The sequence below is a fragment of the Watersipora subatra genome, chromosome 3, assembly GCF_963576615.1.
Source record: "Watersipora subatra chromosome 3, tzWatSuba1.1, whole genome shotgun sequence".
Taxonomy (NCBI): domain Eukaryota; kingdom Metazoa; phylum Bryozoa; class Gymnolaemata; order Cheilostomatida; family Watersiporidae; genus Watersipora; species Watersipora subatra.
The window spans coordinates 54,386,876-54,407,525 of record NC_088710.1 but is presented as its reverse complement, the minus strand read 5'-3'; the positions used below and the strand labels follow the sequence as shown (position 1 = coordinate 54,407,525).

Sequence of the window (20,650 nt, the reverse complement as noted above, 5' to 3'; positions counted from 1 at the left end):
TCCCTTGTTTCCAGCCTTCAGCACCAGCTACAATCATGGCAAATGTTTATTACAAGTTTGAACTGTCATGGAGATTCTTGTTTTTTCATAAAGGAACAGTGCAGAACTGTTACAAAAATTTTTGTATTATATTTCTTCATTCTCTAAATAAAAACAGACGGAAAATGTCATAAAGTGAAAACGGTTACCTTTTCCTTTATAGAGGAACAGATGGAGAATTTAATAAAGTTTTTATTATTAGGCCTACCTACATATATAAAGAAACAAGCACAAAACTGTCATCAACATTCGGTTATTAATAATCTGGGTGATGAAAACCCAGCCGTGTGGGATCTTAACAATTGTTACAAATTTATATATAATGAATAGGGTAGGTAATTGCATGTTAGTATAGTTGAGTATATACTGTATGTCAAGAGTTCCATGTGCGTTACGCTAACACATCACGCTATTTGTATGAATGCTTCTTCGTAGATAACGCAGTTCTTTTGCTGTCACCTTCAGACAGGCTGACTTTTACGTGATCACCTCATTGAAGCAAGCTCGCTTCAATTATTTTATTGCCCCTTACTAGATAGAAATGTCTATACAGGAAAGGTTTAACAGTATTTGGTATGATCTTGCAAACCTTTGAACATCAAGATGTTTCACCTTTAGCTTAAAAATCTATCGTAGGACTATTGTCAGACAAAGAATGCTTTTAGTATTTGATTTCTAGTAGAGGCAAAAAAGTTACAGATTGTGTTTCTTCTCTTAGAATACTAACAATAAACTGTTTTTCGAATGACAGAAAGCTACACATTTGGTGTTTATTCATCTAGCTGTTTATTCATATAGCTAGGTTAGTTTTAACAATGATATACAGCCCCCACAGCCCCATGGGGGCTGTATATCATTGGTTTTAGGCAGACGAGACAATTTTTAGGAAGTCATCAGCAATTTGAACACGGAGAATATCCGCTCATAAAATGGCATCTACATGTGTATAGGATCATTCAGCTCATCGGCAATACAGCCAAACACTATTATTACAGGAGATCAAGGGAGAAACAGTATAACATGGCTATAGCGCTGTATATACCGAGATCATTCCATTATGCTTTAGTATGAAAGGCTTTGCTATAACAAGCTGCTTCACAACGGCTCTACTGTGATTCTACAGAGCCAGCCACTTAGAGATTACACAGGCAGCTAGGAGATTACACAAGCTACAATATCATTTCATAAGTAAAATGTTTCCCTTTACCACAATGACTGTAAATGAAGCATTACATGCATTCAAATAGCGTTTGATACTACTGTCGACAATAAACGGTTGTATTTTTGCTTCTACCCAGCATTGAGACACTCACAACGTATTGACTCCAAGCACCAAAGGTTATCCTAAAACTGTCTCGTGGGTTATGATAAGTAATCATGTATTCGCTAACCTTCAAATTCTTGTAGAGGCTGGCCACTGATAACCTGGAATGGCTAATTACAAGGAGCTTTTCAAAAGCAGATAACTGCCTTGCAAAGTTGTCATGTTGAAGATCAGTTGATCCTTTCATAGCCTGAGGCTCAGTCTTCAACACACATTAGCATTAATTCACTTCATTAATATTAAAATGATACACAAACTCAATATGGCAATTAGCGGACAACAAGCAAACTAACATTTGTTGAGACAAACATAGCGGTACTTCAGTAAGGCATGAGCTCTGATACATGTATTAGGCATATTAAGCTTATGATTACAAAATGCAATAGTAAAACTTACCAGTCTTAGATCAAGTAGGTGACCTGTAAGGAACTCCATGTTGTCTCGTTGGTCGGGAGATGCTAACAATGTTGTCTTCCTAAACCATCGTATCTAGTCAGGTGCAGTACTAATCAAACATTAAGACGTTACTCTCCTTGTCGACCATATGGCCAAATAATCGTTAAATAATACGCACACATTCAAGAGGTAATAGATTCGTTATGGTGAACTATAGATTTTTTGATATATTCACAATAGGTGCTGTAGAGAGCATGTAGACAATCCTAAAATCAATAACTAGATAGGCAGTTGCTAGCAGAAGAAAATAAACATGATACAATCAGGGATTGATGCCATCTCACCTGACATTCTTAATATAGAAGCCTGCTCAATACTAGCTGCACAAATGCAGGGATTGATGCCATCTCACCTGCCATTCTTAATATAAAATCCTGCTCAATACTAGCTGTACAAAAGAAAATTTCCAACGGCCAACAGCACACCAATGTTAAACTTGTTACAAAGAAAATTATATGGGAACAAATGTATTATCAAAATACATTATGTCTAGAATTAATGAAATACTGTCAAGCATAGACATTGTGATGCTCGTGTGATTATAAACATTATTATGAGAAACATCAGCTTTCTTCTGTCTTTGGTTTTTTATATTTGCATTGAATCCAAACTCTATACATTTTGAGTTGCTTTCCTCTATTCACTTGCAATCGCCTGTCTATTAGATTACACTCCTCTTCCAAACCAGTCTTTATTAGCATTTCTTTCATCTCATCTACAAATGCAGCCAGACTCAGATGAGATAACAGGAAGACTAAAGTGAACAGAAGCCTCATTGAAACCAGCTCTAGCAAGCAGGCTAACCCTAATACAGCAATAATGCCTATGGTTACAGCTACTATTGTTAAAAACTGACTCAACCTCAAAATTTCAAATAAACAATTTTTCTCATCCTAAATTATGGAGCTGTAAAACCTTGGCTACCATCGCCGCCAGCAACAATGTTAAATTATCGATTTACAGAGGCTAGTATTTACTTGTATGATACTAGTAGAGTCTTTGGACCTTAAACTTGTCCATCACTGAGATTTGGTGCAAAAGACAACTACAGTAATTCCTTTCTACTGGGCAGTTCATCTTTTGTGGCTTCAGTACTTCAATGGATAAAAAATATTCATTAAAAAGTTTAATTACAGAAACGAATAAAAGTAGAATACATAAATCTCTCGCATACTCTGGCCCAGTGAAATCCCTCTGTGAGCATCATTGTGCTAGCACAGTTTGCTATTTTTCTTTAAGATTGTGTGGAGTGCAAAGGTGCAGCGTGCTTGTGACGCCCTTCATAACGTCTCCTAAACACCCACCAAAATCGTCTAATGAGCTTAAGAAAAAGAGGAGACTGCCTATGAATAATGAAAAAGTAATATTATTCATCAGTTTTTTTATTTGTATATTCCTTGATTTTTTTACTTATCGCGGAGGAGTGCGCCGGTCTCAATTAACTGCAAAAAGTGAAGGAATACTGTATGCTGGTGTGCTTAACAGACTGACCAAAAATAAATATGTTATCAGATAGCTGGGTGACCATAAGCATCAGTGAAAATCAAAACAAAACTGTATGACAGAAAACAAGCTAGTTTTAGGATGAACCACTCTACCACTGCCATCTCTAAAATTCATTAACTGGCGGTTATTGAAATGCAACTGGTTGACATGCCACTTGCTAACACATCACTTATTGACGCACCACTTGCTGACACTTGTCAAAATGCTACTTATTGACTCCCGACGAGTCTATCATTTCATATCACAAATACGAATCAACACTTGAAAATGATGAGCAGCTTCATTATAATCACTTGAAAATTCTGAAGTGCAGTCAGTAAACGCAACTGGCGAGGTGATTATATAAACTGTAATGTGAACCTTGTCAATTGCCGTCGTAAAAATGAGTCATTCAAACATGGATTTTTATGATCTGCTTGGCTTGTTCTGCTACGATTGAATAAAAGGGAAGGGAACAGATAAAACAAAAGGCCAAATCAGAGGCTAACATGGTGGCTCTTTGAGCAGCAGTAAGTAAAAATAAATTAATATTTTCACATATAAGACATAAAAAACAACAGACTCTTGTTTAATTTTTTCTTGAATTTATCATTTTGGTTTGTTACATTAAATTATTTAGTCATACTTCGACTTACGAGCTTAATGCGCTCCGAGACTGAGCTCGTATGTTGATTTACTCGCATGTTGGTGAAATTTATTTATATATAGAACCATTAAATATATATTGATTGGTTTCCATACTCTAAAAAATGCAAATAAAACACTCAAAACAATATATTGTAACAGAAAGAACATGTTGGTTATTGTCCTAATTTAGCAAATGCTTTCAAAAAGCAACAATTAAAAAATAATGCAAGGAAATGTGATTAATTAAAATGTAAAATTAAATACATACAATAGCAGCTAACGCTAGCATTTGCCAGTGAGGGAGATATAAGTTATCCTTCATTACAACAGTTGACTTTGATAAATTTGAATTTTATCAGTCTTAAAAGACAAACGTAGAAGCAAACTTTCATTTTTAACTTAACGTATTTAAAACTTCTTCGGTTTGAAGTTTATCGCTGGTTAGCTAATTTTTCCTTTGTTTCGCTTTCACGACTAGCCGGCCGTTTTAAGATAATCCTATCTAAAGACGTTTGCCTTTGTCGCCCTTTCAACATGTTGCAATTAGGACGAACGCAGGTGTCATCACAAAAGGTTAATGCACGACCACTAGCCAACTTGTCCGAATGTCTATTTTTATAGTTTTGCTAGATAGCACCGGCCTTTTCATATAGCATCGTTTTAGTTACGCTGTCACCGGCCAATTGTTTATTCAATGCCTGAGCAGTCTCTCCATCAGCGGTCGTGAAGATCGCTGCGCCGTTTAGAAACTATGGCCAGTCCTTTTGCGAACTAAATGCCCTGAATATAATCCTTCGGTTTGTTAATTGTGGATGTATTTCTGTCATATTGCTGAGCTAGCTCAATCACGCATACACATTGCGCATATTTTTCAATAATTTTCCGTTTAATATCAACTGTTATCATTCGCTTTTTCTTTGCATTATCTTTCATTTTACTGGCAAACTTTCGGTCAACGCAGAGTACTTTTAATTCACATAATTCTGCACTGAAAATCGCACAAAAAACACAGTACAAAAGTATAACCTGAGCAGTTGAAAAATACAGAGTGATGCTGTTCTCATAAAACGCCTCCAGCATACTTGGCAACTGACTCACGTGCTCGTATCTCAAACATGGCTCGTATGTTAGTGCTAAAACTTGTTTAAAAGCTGACTCGTATCTCAAGCTTCTCGTACGTTGGAGCACTCGTAAGTTGAAGTATTACTGTACTTAGAAATAATGCATTCTAGTATTTTAGATATTTATTTATATATCATCAGTTTTTCAATCTTTTCCTAAGTAAGATATTCGCTTGTCATATATATTGCATATGATCAGTTACTCGGGTGATCACAGCAGAATTTGAAAGTGACCTCTCATTGAACTACAGGAGACATCAATGCTAACATCAGAGCTTACTGAACCAAACACTTTATTCCCACTAGTAAACATAAATATGAAATCTATGAATCACATAAAGGATTATTTAAATGGAAAAATGTCTATTTTGAGTGAAGAACGTTACAGTGTGGCAACAAGCATCCTATTGATGGGAAATACGGAGAAAGGGCAATTCACAATGCAACATTGCCTACCTTGGGTAAAAAAATAAACCCTGGTTCCATCTCCTCTTGCATAGAAATTCTCCCCGAGACACTGGCCTACACGAATAAAAGGATTAAGCATTAGCAGAGAAACAATGACAAAAGACTGTCTCCATATCTTAGCCAATAGCCCACCCCTAGTGTATCTACATACAAATATTATTCTAAGATAAATCTCCATTGCGCTATCACTATCAACATACTGTACTCCGCTACATACTCTCTCAATTTTAAGGATATGAAATTAAGTTTTTTTATGCACTAATGTATTAACTCTTTCGCTACCAAATTAATTTTTGACGGGGACCTAATTGAATATTTAGTGAAACCAAATAATTAACAATGTCCCATATACGTTGTCATAACTTTTAAACCACAAGCTTCATGAAAAATATTTTGCTACCAAATTAATCAGCATACAATTTTACAACAGGTGATGCTAGAGAAATTTCACAAATGTGTCACAGAATGAGCTCGGACAGTTTACCGTTCCCTTCGGCTACTACCGTGCGTAAGAAGTTGAGAATGAATCACATGATTTACCACAAGTACTATAACTTACACCATTATCACTACTAAACATAAATAATCACTGTCACTACTACTTTTGCTCAATAGATAATCATCAGAAGTCCATTAATCTACAATTTGTGAAACTTTCATAGTTGTAATGCGTCTGCCACAGCTGGTCATTGCGAAAAAATTGCGATAGAAAATAAAATTTTGCAAAGCAAAACTAAGCGCGGGCTGTAAATGTGTCTACTATTGGCTTAACACAGGCAGATGATTGTTTCCTATTGTTCAAGTATAAATGCGATAGGTTAATTAATTAACTACTCACTAATCAGAAAAGCTTTGCATGAAGCCTACTAACACCACACTACCAACACCAACACCAAACTTAAACACTGTGGCACAGCAGCTTGTGGCATGCAATGAGTAAAGTTAAAAATCCATAACTTGTTGCTTTGCAACAACAATGAACTCCAAACACTACCATATGACTGGCAATAAAATTTTGTATGAAATGACGATTGACTAGAGAAAACAAAGAATTTAGAGTTTGCAGAAGCAATACATATTTTACTTAGCTGAAGATATACAGTGAAATAAAACAACATTACAACAATAAATATGTAGAAGGGTGATAATTGATGAGCTGCCAACGTTACCTTTTTTAAATCGAAGTTGAGCAAGGTCATATCTTCCATAGTCTCTAAACAAGAGTACTCCCCCTGGCTTTAGCAGCTTGGCCATTCGGGTGAGAGTAGACTGCATTCTGTCAAGTACAGGGGAGATAACTACACAGATTCAGCAAGAAGAACACTTCTCAGAGACGGTTAGCAAGAATGATAATGTTGCTGTATGCTGCTGGTTTCTTTCACAATCTCTCAAGAAGAATATCATGAATACAAACACCAACAGCTTTCAGTGCACTCAGGTTCTCTCAATGTACAAGCTGCTCCTGAAGCAACGGGTGCTCCCAATGAACCAGGTGCTCTACAAGTACTGGAAGCTTCTGATGCACCAAAAATTTTTATCAACTTGGGTAAGTTAGTATCAAAAATCAAAGCAAACACTGGGGGTGTTTATAGACAAATCATATGCTACATAATGATGCTACTTACTTCTGAGGAGAGATAGCACTGAGCACAAATATCATAGTGATAATATCAAGAGAGCCATCAGGGAAAGGCATGTCAGCGGATGTGTCAGCAATATCAGAAACAAAACAGTGGCATCTTGATATATCGTAGTCTTCATTCTCCTAAAGAACATGCTGAAGGTCAGTTGATTGGAGATGAGTAAATTATATATTGATAAGCCAGCAGTAGATCAGCACAGCTGACCGCAGATCACCACCGCTGACCGCAGATCACCACCGCTGATCACAGATCACCACCGCTATTCACAGATCACCACCCCTGACCGCAGATCACCACCGCTGACCACAGATCACCACCGCTGACTGACTACAGATCATCACTGCTGATCAGAGATCACCACCGCTGACCACAGATCACCACCGCTGACTACAGAACACCACCGCTGATCACAGATCTCCACCGCTGACCACAGATCACCACCGCTGACAGCAGATCATCACGGCTGATCACAGACCACTATCTACTGAGTACTTGATATCATTTACAGCAAACCTTTCTAAACATGTTTTAGAATTTCCTACAGGGACCTTATCGGATTCGCGAGACAAAAATAAAGAAAAATTTATCATGGAACGGGGTACATGATCAGCACTTATTTAGTCTTATGCGTATTCATAAACTTGGAATTACCTTCTATATTCCGCTATCAGCACTATGTAACCAGTGTAGTAATTACTTTTTTGATGACCTATAAACGAAAACGTTAAAAGAATTTTTAGCAAACTCAAATGCGTTTGTTATCAAGCATGCAATAAATTTGCTTTTTATCGCTTAAAAATCCAAGTACATGTATTTATAGATTTTAACCCGAGGTCTATAAGAGACCATTGCCACTTCTGCATTTATCTATCATCAACAGATCTTACCTGACACAGAAATCGTCTACCCTCGTGTATCCTAACCAAAGTGAAAACCACCAGTTTTCCTAAAACTGTAAGGGGTATGTGATTGGAACCCGTGCACTTCACGCATATCTCAATCGTGTACCCCTATTTGCCTATTTCCCGTACTTTTTATTTCATAAATAAAATCAGAGAGCTATAAAAATTTGAGCATAGATAAAAGTATTTATAAACTCTCGATGAAGCCATGAAAAGTGCATGAGAATTAGGCTTCCACAAGATAGTCTCTCGCTCTCAGATTGCTTGTATGCATATTGTTTTATTTCGTTATCACCGGTAGTCAACAGTACATTTAATAGAAACTATTAGAATATTCACAGAAATTTGAATGGGTAGAAATTATTTAAAGAGACAAAAGATATGGTCTGTAAAAACTTGCTAGCTGCTGCTCATCAGTGGGCAAACAATGAAAAGGTGAATGCAAAGGGCAATTAAAATACACAACTTTCACAGCTAGAACATCCAAATCAAAAGTTAGTGGTGTTACATAGAGCAGAAGATGAGTAAATCCACATGATATTATCACATAGTATTATATTCATGCTAGTCCCACACACTTGCCCTATATTTGCTTCGTGCTATTCTTATGCACAGCTGTACGTACTTCGTGTTCACTTTATATTAGCCTTATGCTTATCCCATGTTAGGCTACATCATGTTACTATTACTTGCTTAGTTCTGTATGATTTTGCAAAGTTAATTGGTGACAACAACGCAAAATGTAGCCGAAACAAATAAAAAGACTGGAGTTTGTAAAAATATTTTGAAAAGAAATAAGATACTCATTATAGTAGCTCTCACGCTAACAGAGATGATCTAAAACAAGCTCTCATCTTAGAAAATCCTTATTTCACGCATGAAATTCATGCGATTATTATGAAACTTGTGTGTGACTTACTATGTATGTCAGTATAAATATAACTACAGTATAAATAACCTAAACATAATGGTTGGAGCAGAACCCGTGCTGCTGCGTCAGCGATCAGTAAGAAACTCAGATAGTAAAACGTGGAAAAGAGTGACCTAATCTTTGAGCATGTGCTGTGTGACACAAGTGCCAAGTCATCACTAGTGACAAAAATAATGCGCTACGTGAAGAGGTACCATCTGGCACAAAGGCTAACAGCTGTAAGTCTATGATGTTATGTAATAGTAGTACATTGTTTCTTGGATGTTAGTGTCAATTAACATCACTACATGAACCTGTAGCAGCACCAGGCTAGCATGGACCTATGACACCGGCATTTATAGTGAGATTAGGGCAATGTACTTTTTGGTGTGGCATTCGAGGGGCTCACTAATGTACCATGTAACAATAGTGACCATGTTAACATGATGAATTCAAAAATAAGCACTTAACCAATCAGACTCATCCACATCCATATAAGGATATGCCATCCACACTCCTTTACAGTTTAACTAACATTCATCTAGTACCGATCAATTCTACAGGTACAATGCAAAACAAACAATAAAAATGTGACCATGTTTTCCTGGCAAATCTATCTCCTCAAACTCAACACGCAAAAGCTGCTGAGCTCCCATAAGTTTGGTCCAAGTAACTGGTAGCCATACTAACTGATGAAACCAACTTCCAACAGCCACATATTTGAAAGGCTACATAAACGCCACCGACAAATGGATGAACACATTCAAAATAGCTAGACAGAGTAAAATATTGAAGGTACGTAGTCCAAAGCCCTGTGACAAACAAATTCTGGTAGCTTCAATAAACCATGGGTAGATTTTATGCTATATGCAAATCAGAGATAAGCAAAGCACCAGCAAGCGCAAACCGCGACTTCAAGAAGAGCAGTAAACCACTGTGAGTGAGATTACACCACTGTCTAGACTCTAGAGAATACCATAAATATGAAGTAAACAGCTGATCTACTACATACCTTGACCAAAGTGACGGCCGTCTCAGAAAAATCACAGCAATACACAAATAGCCTCGGATCTCTAAAAGCCATGAAATATATACAACATAATACAGTATTAGAGCATTATTTGTAGTCAGTTGAAGAGAAGACGACTCTGTTTACTGTAAGCAACCCTATAGCAAATGTATTATGAGAAAGATTACAACTAAACTCTTACAACAATTTTAATGCATGCATAACACTATATAATTAATCACCTGTTGGCTGATAGAACTGGAAAGACTGTGTTCCCGGCTCCACATCCAACCTGTCGAATTCACAATAGACACAGTAATTGCAGACCAGCCATTGCACTGTTCAGCACTATGATTTTGGAATGAACTTTCGACGAGTCATGCAATAACAACAGAAACTAAGCGTAGGAAAGTAATAAGCATATAAATTACTAAATAATAAAATGCTGACGCTTGAGAGAGAAAGAACAGTAAGCGCACGTTTATTACACTTCAAAGAACAATCAATTGAGCTTATTACTGGTTATTTATGGATAACATAAAACCACAAACGTGACAGCTGGCTACAATTCATTAGGTAAATCACAGAGTAGACTAAAGATGATGTTGTTAACGATGATGTTAAAGATACCAAGTGTCTACAACACACACATGAATGCAACTTCATCTGATAGAGCTTAGTAAGAAAGGATAACTTTGACAAACAAAGATTATTAATGGACAAAGAATGTCGCAGTCTGGTTGCATACACTCGCAGGTTTAAGTTGATGTATTGACACTACACTATGAAATTATACAAACTAACTCATTATTAAAAAAGTCTATTCTACCAACCTCAAGAATTCTAAAAGTTGAGTGAGAGCCAGGATACTCTCTGTTGATGTCATCTGATGTCGGTCTATCCACAGTAGGTTCTGCATCAGGATTATCCGTGTAGAGCTCTGGAAACTCTGTGAAGAGCCAATTTCTATCCTGTGCAACAGATAATAAAAAAATTAGTCGCCTTATATACTAATAGTTTTAAAGCAAGTAGGTATGTCTCACTAGCTAGCTTTTTGAGACCACACTTTTTTAAAAGTTAGTAGCAAAATATGCATGTACACTATACTATATCAAGTTAAAAGAGAACTAATTTTTGCAAACTTGCAAAATGTCAAATGACTTTAAATATGGTGATTACACGTAAAAGACTCTGGTCCATGGTCTCAAAGATTGCTTCATGCCAACATAGTTAGAACATCTTTAAATATATGCTAGGTAGATTTTGACTACTGAGATTAATGAAGAAGTAAATCAGACCTACTAAAATAGGACAATAATTTTTCTTGTTTCTCCTTTACTGAAGTTCATGTTTCTTATTTATCACGCCTTGCTCGGTTTCTCTATTCCGTGTCATCAATATATTTACAGTATAATGCAGCTATAGCTGTATCTCGTGAGAACCACTCACTTTGACAAATTATTATTTATTACAGTGATTTTCCTGTACAAACAGTACTCACGTGTCAAGTCAGTACTTGCCACCTCAAGTTACATTAGAATAGTCTCATAAACATTGCAAAGCGCTGATTAAAATTAGAAATGAAAGGTGGTCTCAAGTGACTAAAGCGGTCACTAAGTATAGATATAATGAGTAGTTCTATATAGCAATGGATGTTCTACCTTAATTTCACCTTTCACGTTCTACCTTTCAAATACTTAACATATATTTGTTTGTACATATATGTATTAATTATAATGTATTAATTATAATGTATAATTATATTATGTATAATGCGAATACATATACATGTATGTATATGTATTCGCATTCTCGACAACCAGCTAGGTGAAGGTTTGCCAGATGAAGAGCCTAAGTGATGACAATACCAAAAACGGCACATATTGGTAATGCTGATCGTATCACTGTAAGAAAGATTTGGACATTTTCAAAATGCTAGTGAAGTCAATTTAATGAGAAGCCTAAAGATAAGATAAACCTAGACTAAACCTTTCTGTCCTATCCGAGCAGATCTAGTACATTGGCTCTGAAAGTTCTTATATTCAAACTTACATGTGATGTGCAAACACCCTAAAGTTAGATAAACAGGACAAAAAGGCGTAATGCTTGACTCACCTCAACACTGAACTCAACTGACATCCTTTACAAATATGCCATCTAAAAAACTAGCTAGTTACTTTGTGTGTTTTTTTTTGATGAATAGTCTCATCTCAAAATTGAATAAAAAGGACAAATAGGATGAGACTAGAGATAAAACTGGTTGGTAAAACAAAATTTCTCTCAACCTACAGTTCAGGATAAAATACTGAAGAAATATGAGTGAGACTGTCTGCATACCACTCTTACATTCCTAAAAAATAAACGCAAAAGGCCCTAATGAAACTAGCAAAGTGAACTGCTTGATAAAAAACTACAGCATGTACGCTGTTTATTATGTATTCAAATACTATTCAATTTCTTTAGTACTTTACATTTTTCTACAAGCTGAATCATCATTTTTAAGGAATGTCTGTTTTTATGTTGCTAAAAAAGTGATTCTACGATTAGACAAGACTATCGAGTCTGTCGTTTTATTTATGACTTGATTGGCCTAGACTTATTTGAACCATTTCAATGCAAGTATGTGTATAGTTGGTCTAGTGTACAGCAGTAGTACAGTTTCTGTAGTGTACAACTGTTTAACGTTGTAGTTTGTACCTAGCGTATGTTTGCTGGGCATAAGTGTATACTGATATAATACATATAACTATACTTGTACTTATACAATCACAGATGCAATAGATAGCCATCCACTAGTAGAAACTTGGTGAAATGGCCAAAGGGACAACTCCAAAAATAGATAGTCCACAACCCCAGCAATCTACTTAAAGTATCAAGCAGAACGATGACCCACCTGTGTCTATAACACTACGGCAGATATACATTTTCCACTATAATAAGTGTCATTAGACATTAATTATCTCTGTTCATTTTGCAAAAAATGTAACTCTTTGGCTCTACATAGACCAGATACTCACCTACACATAACTCTCCTTCAGACTTTTCCCTACATTCATTAGTAAACTGATTGTAAAAATGTTTACAGATTTCTGTTTAAACTCCAAGAACTTCTACATAAGTTTCACGTCCAATTAGATGCTAAAACATATCTTCAGTAACAATTTTGAGTTACAAATTAATTTTTTAAAACCAGAAATTTTGTTTAAAAGTGCATAGCTAAAATAAAACATTATTTTGTCCAAAAAGTGAACCCCATTTGAATGTTTGTGTTATTCGTTAGAAAGCATGCTGGTGAATTATTATGCACATAAGTCCCCAAGATTCAGACTTGAGGATGTATTTGTACTATTAAATACACGGGCTTATCACAGATATAGCATAATATACGTGTATGTTAGTATATTATACTATATAATATAATAATATAGTATAATATGCCATAATATAGTATATTATGCCACCACACGTTACTAGTTATAATATATAACTAGTAGCGTGTGGTGGCCTACTAAAAAGCTACCCAAATAAAAACAGCTGACCTTGAAGAAACCATTCTGGTGAATTCCATAAAATTTGTTCCAGTATGCAGCAGCTTCCTCTTCATAGTCAGCTGTTAAACAACGTATTAAAATAGATTATTAAAGGTACATGTATATCATTCTACATTGACAAACTGAATGAGTAATAATTGATAAAAATGATACGCCCACCTATCTTAGACTCGTCCAGAACAGTTGCTGAGTTGAGCGATACTTTTTCAGATGCTAACTTTTCTTGTTCATCATCCCAACAAACATTGTCCCTAAAATTATAACTCACTTTGCTGAGGTTACAAACATCAATTTGCAAATGCTTGTCAAGGAATTTACATAATGAACACCTCAAAACCTAGGGTTATTTATTGTAGAATTGATTAACAAAATGCTAAATTTAAAAATCAAACTCTTTTATTAGACCAAACTAAAATATACAATAAAATGGGTTCAATACTAGGAATGGGTTCAATACAATAATGGGTTCAATGGGATCAAAGGTAAGCTTGTAGAATTGATATGGAGGAAGGTACTAACTAAAAAAAGAGACAAACCTCCATAAAATGGCAGCATTATTATTTCACAAGTAAACAATTATAATGCAGAAATAGTAGTTTATCTTGAACGCAAGACATTTTGAAAGCAAAATCTAAAAAATATTTTAGCTAACAATCAATTCACAACCAGGAAAGAAAAATAGAAAAGCCCAACTTTTAAACATTTCCAAATCATATACAATTATTACTCTGCTTGTTTTTCTGTCATAGCATTTTCCAAGCATATATGTAATTGCATTAAAATGGGTCAAATATGGAAAATAAAAATCCGGATGACTCCAAAATGATACTATTATCAAAACTGATAATCTCACTTTTGACGTGATCTTACAAAACCAAATACTTTTACTATTGTCTATCAGCATATGACAGCTCACCAGGCATTGTGCTGAAATACATGTTTTTCATCTGTTAAATATCTGTTTCCAAATTGAGGTCTCTTGTCGCCATCAGTCTCTGTCTCACTTGAAGAAGCCATTGCTTGGCTATATGACCCAGTGATTCTTGCTGCTCGCAACTATAATTTGACAATAGTTTAAAACAATCACATATTTGTTCCACGTTCTATTTTACATTTTTGTAAATTTAAAAATGGAAGACGGCGTGTTTTAAACCATTTATTACATTGTTGTCTACAGCTATATGCATGTTCCTTGACAGATTTAAACATTGCAACTGCTACTCAAGTAAAATATTAAATACAGTTGCTAATGTTTGATTAATTAAAACAGTAATCTGAACAGCAGTTCAGATTACCAGGTATGTAAAACCTGGTCTCTTGCATACCAATATTTGCCTTGTCTGATAAAAAGAGAGTACAGTTGAGCAATAAATCTTCGAGTGATTTGTTTTTCAATTGAACTTGAATATCAATATGCTAAACAGCATGAAGGCAGAATCGAAAGAAAGAAGAACACATTTTATTAATGCTAAATTTACAGATGCAAATTGTTCAATACAACTCGGCAGTAGCTTATTTTTGCAAACTTGTATTATGTTATCTAGATCTGTCACATATTTTAAAGGGTCATAGAAAAATGATATGAGCATAAAAATACAAAAACCAGAATCCCAATATCGCTAATGAAACCAGATCAATCCATCTGTCCTTTTTCTTCCAGCTTTAGGAACAGCAAAGCTAGAGAAAGATAACAAGTCACAAACAAGGTTCTGACATTTTTTCTGACTTAATCTGACTTTTTATCTGAACTAGCTGTACTTATATTATATAACTAGCTGTGTTGCCCCGGTAATAAAAGTCTGCAAAGAAAATTGATTTGTATTTAACATATAACAACATTCGCCATTCTAACTTTCAAACTACATATCATGTTTTGTGTAGTTGAAATAATTTAAAAGTAAATAAAAACAACTGTAAGGTTTTCAAACTTTGTCAAACAACTGTAGCTTTCAAACTTCATATCATGAGGAAAATGTTTTGTGCAGGTCAAATAAATTAAAAAAATAAAACAATTATAAAAGGGTTAAGATGTAAATGTAAAATAATTAGCAAGTAATAGCTAAATACAGTGTAGGTCGGTTTTGCTACGATTACAATAAAGTATGATTCGGTAATGATACAATTATCACGAACTGAGAAAACAAAATAGAAATCCTGAATATGTTGAATTACTAATAACAATTCTTGCATAGAAGTGTGTGTGTATAAAAAAGGTTACTACTCCACCAGAAGCTATCCATCAAAACTTTGAATACAACGATACTGGTACTTCTCGATACTGGTACAAATGTAAAAATGAGATACCATATTGTCTTTGTCTGATCAAACGGAGAGAGTGTTGAGGCTCTTCCTAGAGATAATATAATTGTCAGCGTAAAAAGAATTGGCCTTGACCCAGATATAGTAATTGAACCTTACGAAAAATATATCTTAACAGGGGCATCGTAACGCGCGGGTGCACTGCTCAAATGATAATCCTGTGCATACGGCTATAGGGAATATAACTTCATCAATTAAGAAAGTTTATGTAGCTCAGTGGTTGAGCGCTTGGATAACAATTTTACAGATGCATTCGTCGTGAGTTCAAATCCGTAAGAACCACAAAATTTTAATTCCACAACTTTCATAGCTATAGCTGGAAGGACACACATACCAACACTGAGAAATATATCCATTTATATATAGACGAGATGGCAGAGTTGAATCCAAGTTTGAAGCTGTTTCTGAAGTGAAAAAAGGATGTACATGTAGTTGTCAGTTAGACCAGTATTCAGGGGCTGATTGCTTTGTACAGTAGGGAAAATGATAAGTTTAGTAGACATCTATTGGTGTTTTCAAATAGATAATTGATTTGGCTTATGATAAAGTTAGATTAATGAAAATAACAACTGAAATAAGTTGAGGACCTTTAATATGCCCAAAAAGCTTTTGAAATGATCTACATTCATGTCGAGGCTTTGAAATATAGCTTTTGCAGATGAAATAAATAGTCTTATCTAACAATAAGAGTCGTTGGCTACGGCTAAGGATACTTTTTGTAACATGCTTTTTTTTAGGCAAAAATGCCTTTGGGCAAAACTGTTGAATATATACGCCAGAAATGTGGAGCTGTTGAAATAATGTTTGTTGGTAGAAATACATTGCATCTGTCAGCATGGGTTCCCTGCATTGCCCAGAGGCTATTGTGTTCTTGTTTTAGACGTGTGGTGCCGTGCTGAACAACAAGACCACACAAAAAAACATCACAAAAATTGTTAGGTATGAATATGTTGAATGAGGTAACTTCTTGATCGGCTTTTACTCTCTTACATTTACATGCTACTATGATGCCAGGTCGATGCTATGAATTAAGCATCGACATACATGTACGTGTATTGGACGATGCTTAATGCCTGTCATGGCAGGTGGCTATGATTACCTTTGTTACAGGATCACAGGTAAAAACTAAAAAAAATGGCGGTGTAGTGTTCAACCTTCCTTAATATAATGAGAGCCCTGTCTGTCCTCCGAAACCACGCTTTGAGGATAGAAAAAAGATGGCTTTCAACGAGATCAAAAATCGTGAATTTCAGCTCGGTACGTCAACACTACCACCAGCACTAAGCGACCGCCTTGCCGTACTTTGAAATAATTGCACAGTTATGCCATTACACCTGACGGTCTCTCACAGCACACCGGACTACCAGGGTACTAGTAACTAATAATTGATATGGCCTTTTAGAAAGAACAGATGGAATGAACCTCAATAAAAACAGTATAATGAACATCAACCCTTTTTGGAATTTTGTTTCAATATGGTTGAAAGCAGTGTCTTTTGACTTACTACAATGACCAGTTGAGTTTTGAAAGAGTTTATTGGCAATTGGGCTTTTAGTATATAAAACTATTTTGACATTTATGACCAATTTATTTTTACATTTTACATAGATATAGTAAACCTAGATATGCGAATAATCAAAATAAGTGAGGCCTATAAATAGCATGAAGCAACGTCATGTTGATGTGTAGAGTGAATCAGCTGATCTATGAATTCCTATTGACAACACTAAAACCTGCACAATTATTTCGTAGTTTGTGCATCTGAGACTGCATATTTTATTGAAAACATATAAAACTTATATAATGACTTTGGATGAGAAAGGCAAGAATCTTACACACACGGTAAGGGATAACACCAATGATTTAGAAGCTTCTATATCATTGATAATACAAAGAGTGACCAAATAGAAATTAAACTAATAACAAACTAATGAGTCAAATGAGATTTAAAAGCAGTTTAGCTGAACCATTATATTAAACACCTATTAGACATGACTGAAAATGACTAGACGGGATAGTTTTTGTCTACGGTTTGTTGAACTAGATTCCTGCTTTGAAGTGGCATAGTGTATTCTGATTTTAATATAGCGATTTACTATAGTTTGAGCAGATTGGTGGCATGCACTGTGCATGTGAAACCTTGATTGAGGCCACCTTCCTCGGCTTTTGTCTCTTCCTTTTTCTTTCTAGCCAGAGAATGTAGCAGGAGTTGGCCAGTTTTATCAGCCCTGCTCACATCCAAATCATTACGGTTAGCATTGGAACTTGGTGTGATTGATATCTGCTTTTATGAGCAGTGCTCGAAGTGAAGATATAAAGCACTGCACATCGGGGTCAATGTTATAGCCACCCTTGAATCGTATCGTGGAAAACAGAGTTTCAATGTGATCCTGGTTGATCTTAAAGGTTAGGAAGTCGTTGATGTAAGGGTAGTTGCTGAAACGATCTTGAGCATTGCCATGTACAAATTTGGCTGCTGACTCAAAACCAATGCTGAAGGTTTTCTTATTATTTTCCACTAGCAGCTTCTCGCTTGGTGTCTTTAATCAGCATAGATAGCTTATGATATTGTTGAAAACTTCTTGTTTTGAGTTCAAGTTCTGTATTGTTATGGGCAATTCAGGATATACCTGGGGTTTTGTAGTTTTCTCTGATGATATTTTACCAAGAATTTGGTCTTATTGTTCCGTTTATGACTTAAAAACTAGCATGACAAGCATGCATTCACTACAAAACTCATTGCTCAATTGAAGGCTCTGATGCTGTGATGCCCATCACTGCGACGTAACGTCGTGAAAACAACAGCCAATTATATGCCTCACTTTTGCTATGTTGTAATGATAGCTATTCGCCAATCTAGGGTTTACTATATCTATGACATTCTACATGGGGATGGGCACAAAATTATTTATTCTATAAAAGCCGTTTTGCTTCTCTAGCATGAGATATTGGTGAGCAATAGAATAAACATGGTGATCCTTCATTGGATTACAAAACAATTTTTCATTATGATTCTGATGGCCTTGCTTTACTTTGGCGGCTTTTGCAAGCGCTGTTCTGGAACAAACTGAGCATGACTTTGCATCAAAACAGGTGGCCAAAGAAATAGCACTTTTTGAGTTTCTTTTTGCCTTGATGAGTCTGAGCGTAGCACATCATCTTCTTCGATTAAAAAGTGTTTTCATCTACTAACTTGTAGCAGTGATTGTTTATTTAAGTTAAAGTTAATTTCAAAGTAATACCGTAGTTCAGAATTTTATTATAAAAACTTCCCACAAGCATACACTAATCAGTTAACAATGGAAAGCGGGCCCTAAAATCAGAAAACTCAAAACACTGTATAAAAGCGTTGTAATAGGTAGTGCTCTATCCTGTGTTGGCATTAGGGTGAGTCATAACAGCAAACACCTTCTTTGGCGATGTAAGAAGTTGTGTTGAGATTAATTTATAGGTTGCTAAAACCTGATAATCTATAATTGTGTTAATCTGTTAATATGTTATAATAATCTATAATTTTGTTTTCAGTGGTCATCATGTGACATGTGAGGATTGCCGAAAACCAACTTTGATAGGAACAATATTTATAAAAAAGCAATGTTTAGTTTTAGAGGTTAAAAAGCAAAATATGTGAATTTTCGTAACAAAAATTATGTATTTTGGTACCGGGTTAGGTTGTTGTGAGCTTCAATATAAAAAACAGCACACATTGTAGGCAGTTTAAAGGGTGCAAAGATTGGTAGCTCTTACAAAATGGGTGCCATACTATACATTAGATCAGAATGAATGCATAAAAATCTCCTTGTTTTATCTATTAATTCTGAATCAAATGCAAGCATATTAAAGTTTAAACTATGTTATTCAGTTATTCCATGTTTGAAAAGTTGCTTGTCTCATGTTATGAGTGAGCGACTCTTATTTGCCTATGTGTTCAAGCAACATGTTGCGATTGGTTAATTGGCCATTAATCGATATAACCTGATTCATTAATTGTATAGCCTTACATGTAAGCCGCATCCTGTTCTTATCCGTGTAGAAAAGTCTAACTGAAAATGACGTCAAACAAGGTACAACGTTACCCCTATCTACCAGTAAGCTGAGCTTGCGGGATATACATGCAAATTTGAGGTACAATCAGATAAGTTTTTTAAAAAGTTGGCTTTAGTAACGCACTCAAAATATGGTGCTGAAAATTGGATAGATGCATCGATGTACGTACTTCAGTTCTAACGTCAAGGAATAGGCTTAATCGATAAGTTAGCCTTTTTAAACATTGCTTAATCATCATTGTATCAACAGAAAAAAAGTATCTGAACCTTCATACGGCCATTGAGTGGCTAAGATACAATCATGGTTTAACACTATCTAATACTGATGAACCACACACAATTTCAATAATAAGCTCGTTACGGGGAGAATATGGCGCCTTACAGTGCCTCGCGTTGCGTGTTCGCAACTCGAGTTGATCAACTCGAGTTGCACAACTCGAGTTGTGAACGCGCAACACGACTTTTCAAAAGTAAGGTGCAATATATTGGTATTACGGTAGCATAACCGTAGATATGGTTATATTAACGATGGTACATCAAGAGACACCCGTTAGTTAATAGAAATTAAACTATGTGTACTGTAAAACTAGAACTAATAGCGAATTATTAGAATTATACTGTGCCGAGTTTGCAACTCGAGTTGTACAACTCGAGTTGCAGAACTCGAGCTGTTATGGCGCCTTACAGTGCCTCGCCTTGCGCGTTCACAACTCGAGTTGATCAACTCGA

At 35.5% G+C, this 20,650-nt stretch overlaps 1 protein-coding gene across 3 annotated transcripts; it reads right to left on the bottom strand.

Annotated features, from left to right (window-relative positions):
• Positions 1–1,972: 1,972 nt before the first annotated feature.
• On the bottom strand, positions 1,973–20,269 carry LOC137389933 (tRNA N(3)-methylcytidine methyltransferase METTL2-like). 3 transcript variants are annotated; one of them, XM_068076124.1, is made up of 12 exons: positions 20,092–20,269; positions 19,877–19,918; positions 14,473–14,612; positions 13,716–13,807; positions 13,545–13,615; positions 10,839–10,976; positions 10,248–10,297; positions 10,009–10,069; positions 7,167–7,306; positions 6,711–6,817; positions 5,530–5,595; positions 1,973–2,534 (listed from the first exon to the last, which is right to left on the bottom strand). In XM_068076124.1, the coding sequence occupies exons 1-12, from the start codon at positions 20,158–20,160 to the stop codon at positions 2,383–2,385; spliced, it is 1,128 nt and encodes a 375-aa protein (XP_067932225.1). In that variant the 5' UTR covers positions 20,161–20,269; the 3' UTR covers positions 1,973–2,382. The 3 variants fall into 3 exon arrangements, with proteins under 3 accessions (XP_067932225.1, XP_067932226.1, XP_067932228.1); XM_068076125.1 differs by lacking the exon at positions 19,877–19,918; XM_068076127.1 differs by lacking the exons at positions 19,877–19,918; positions 20,092–20,269 and adding an exon at positions 19,623–19,628.
• Between the last annotated feature and the right edge of the window lie 381 nt (positions 20,270–20,650).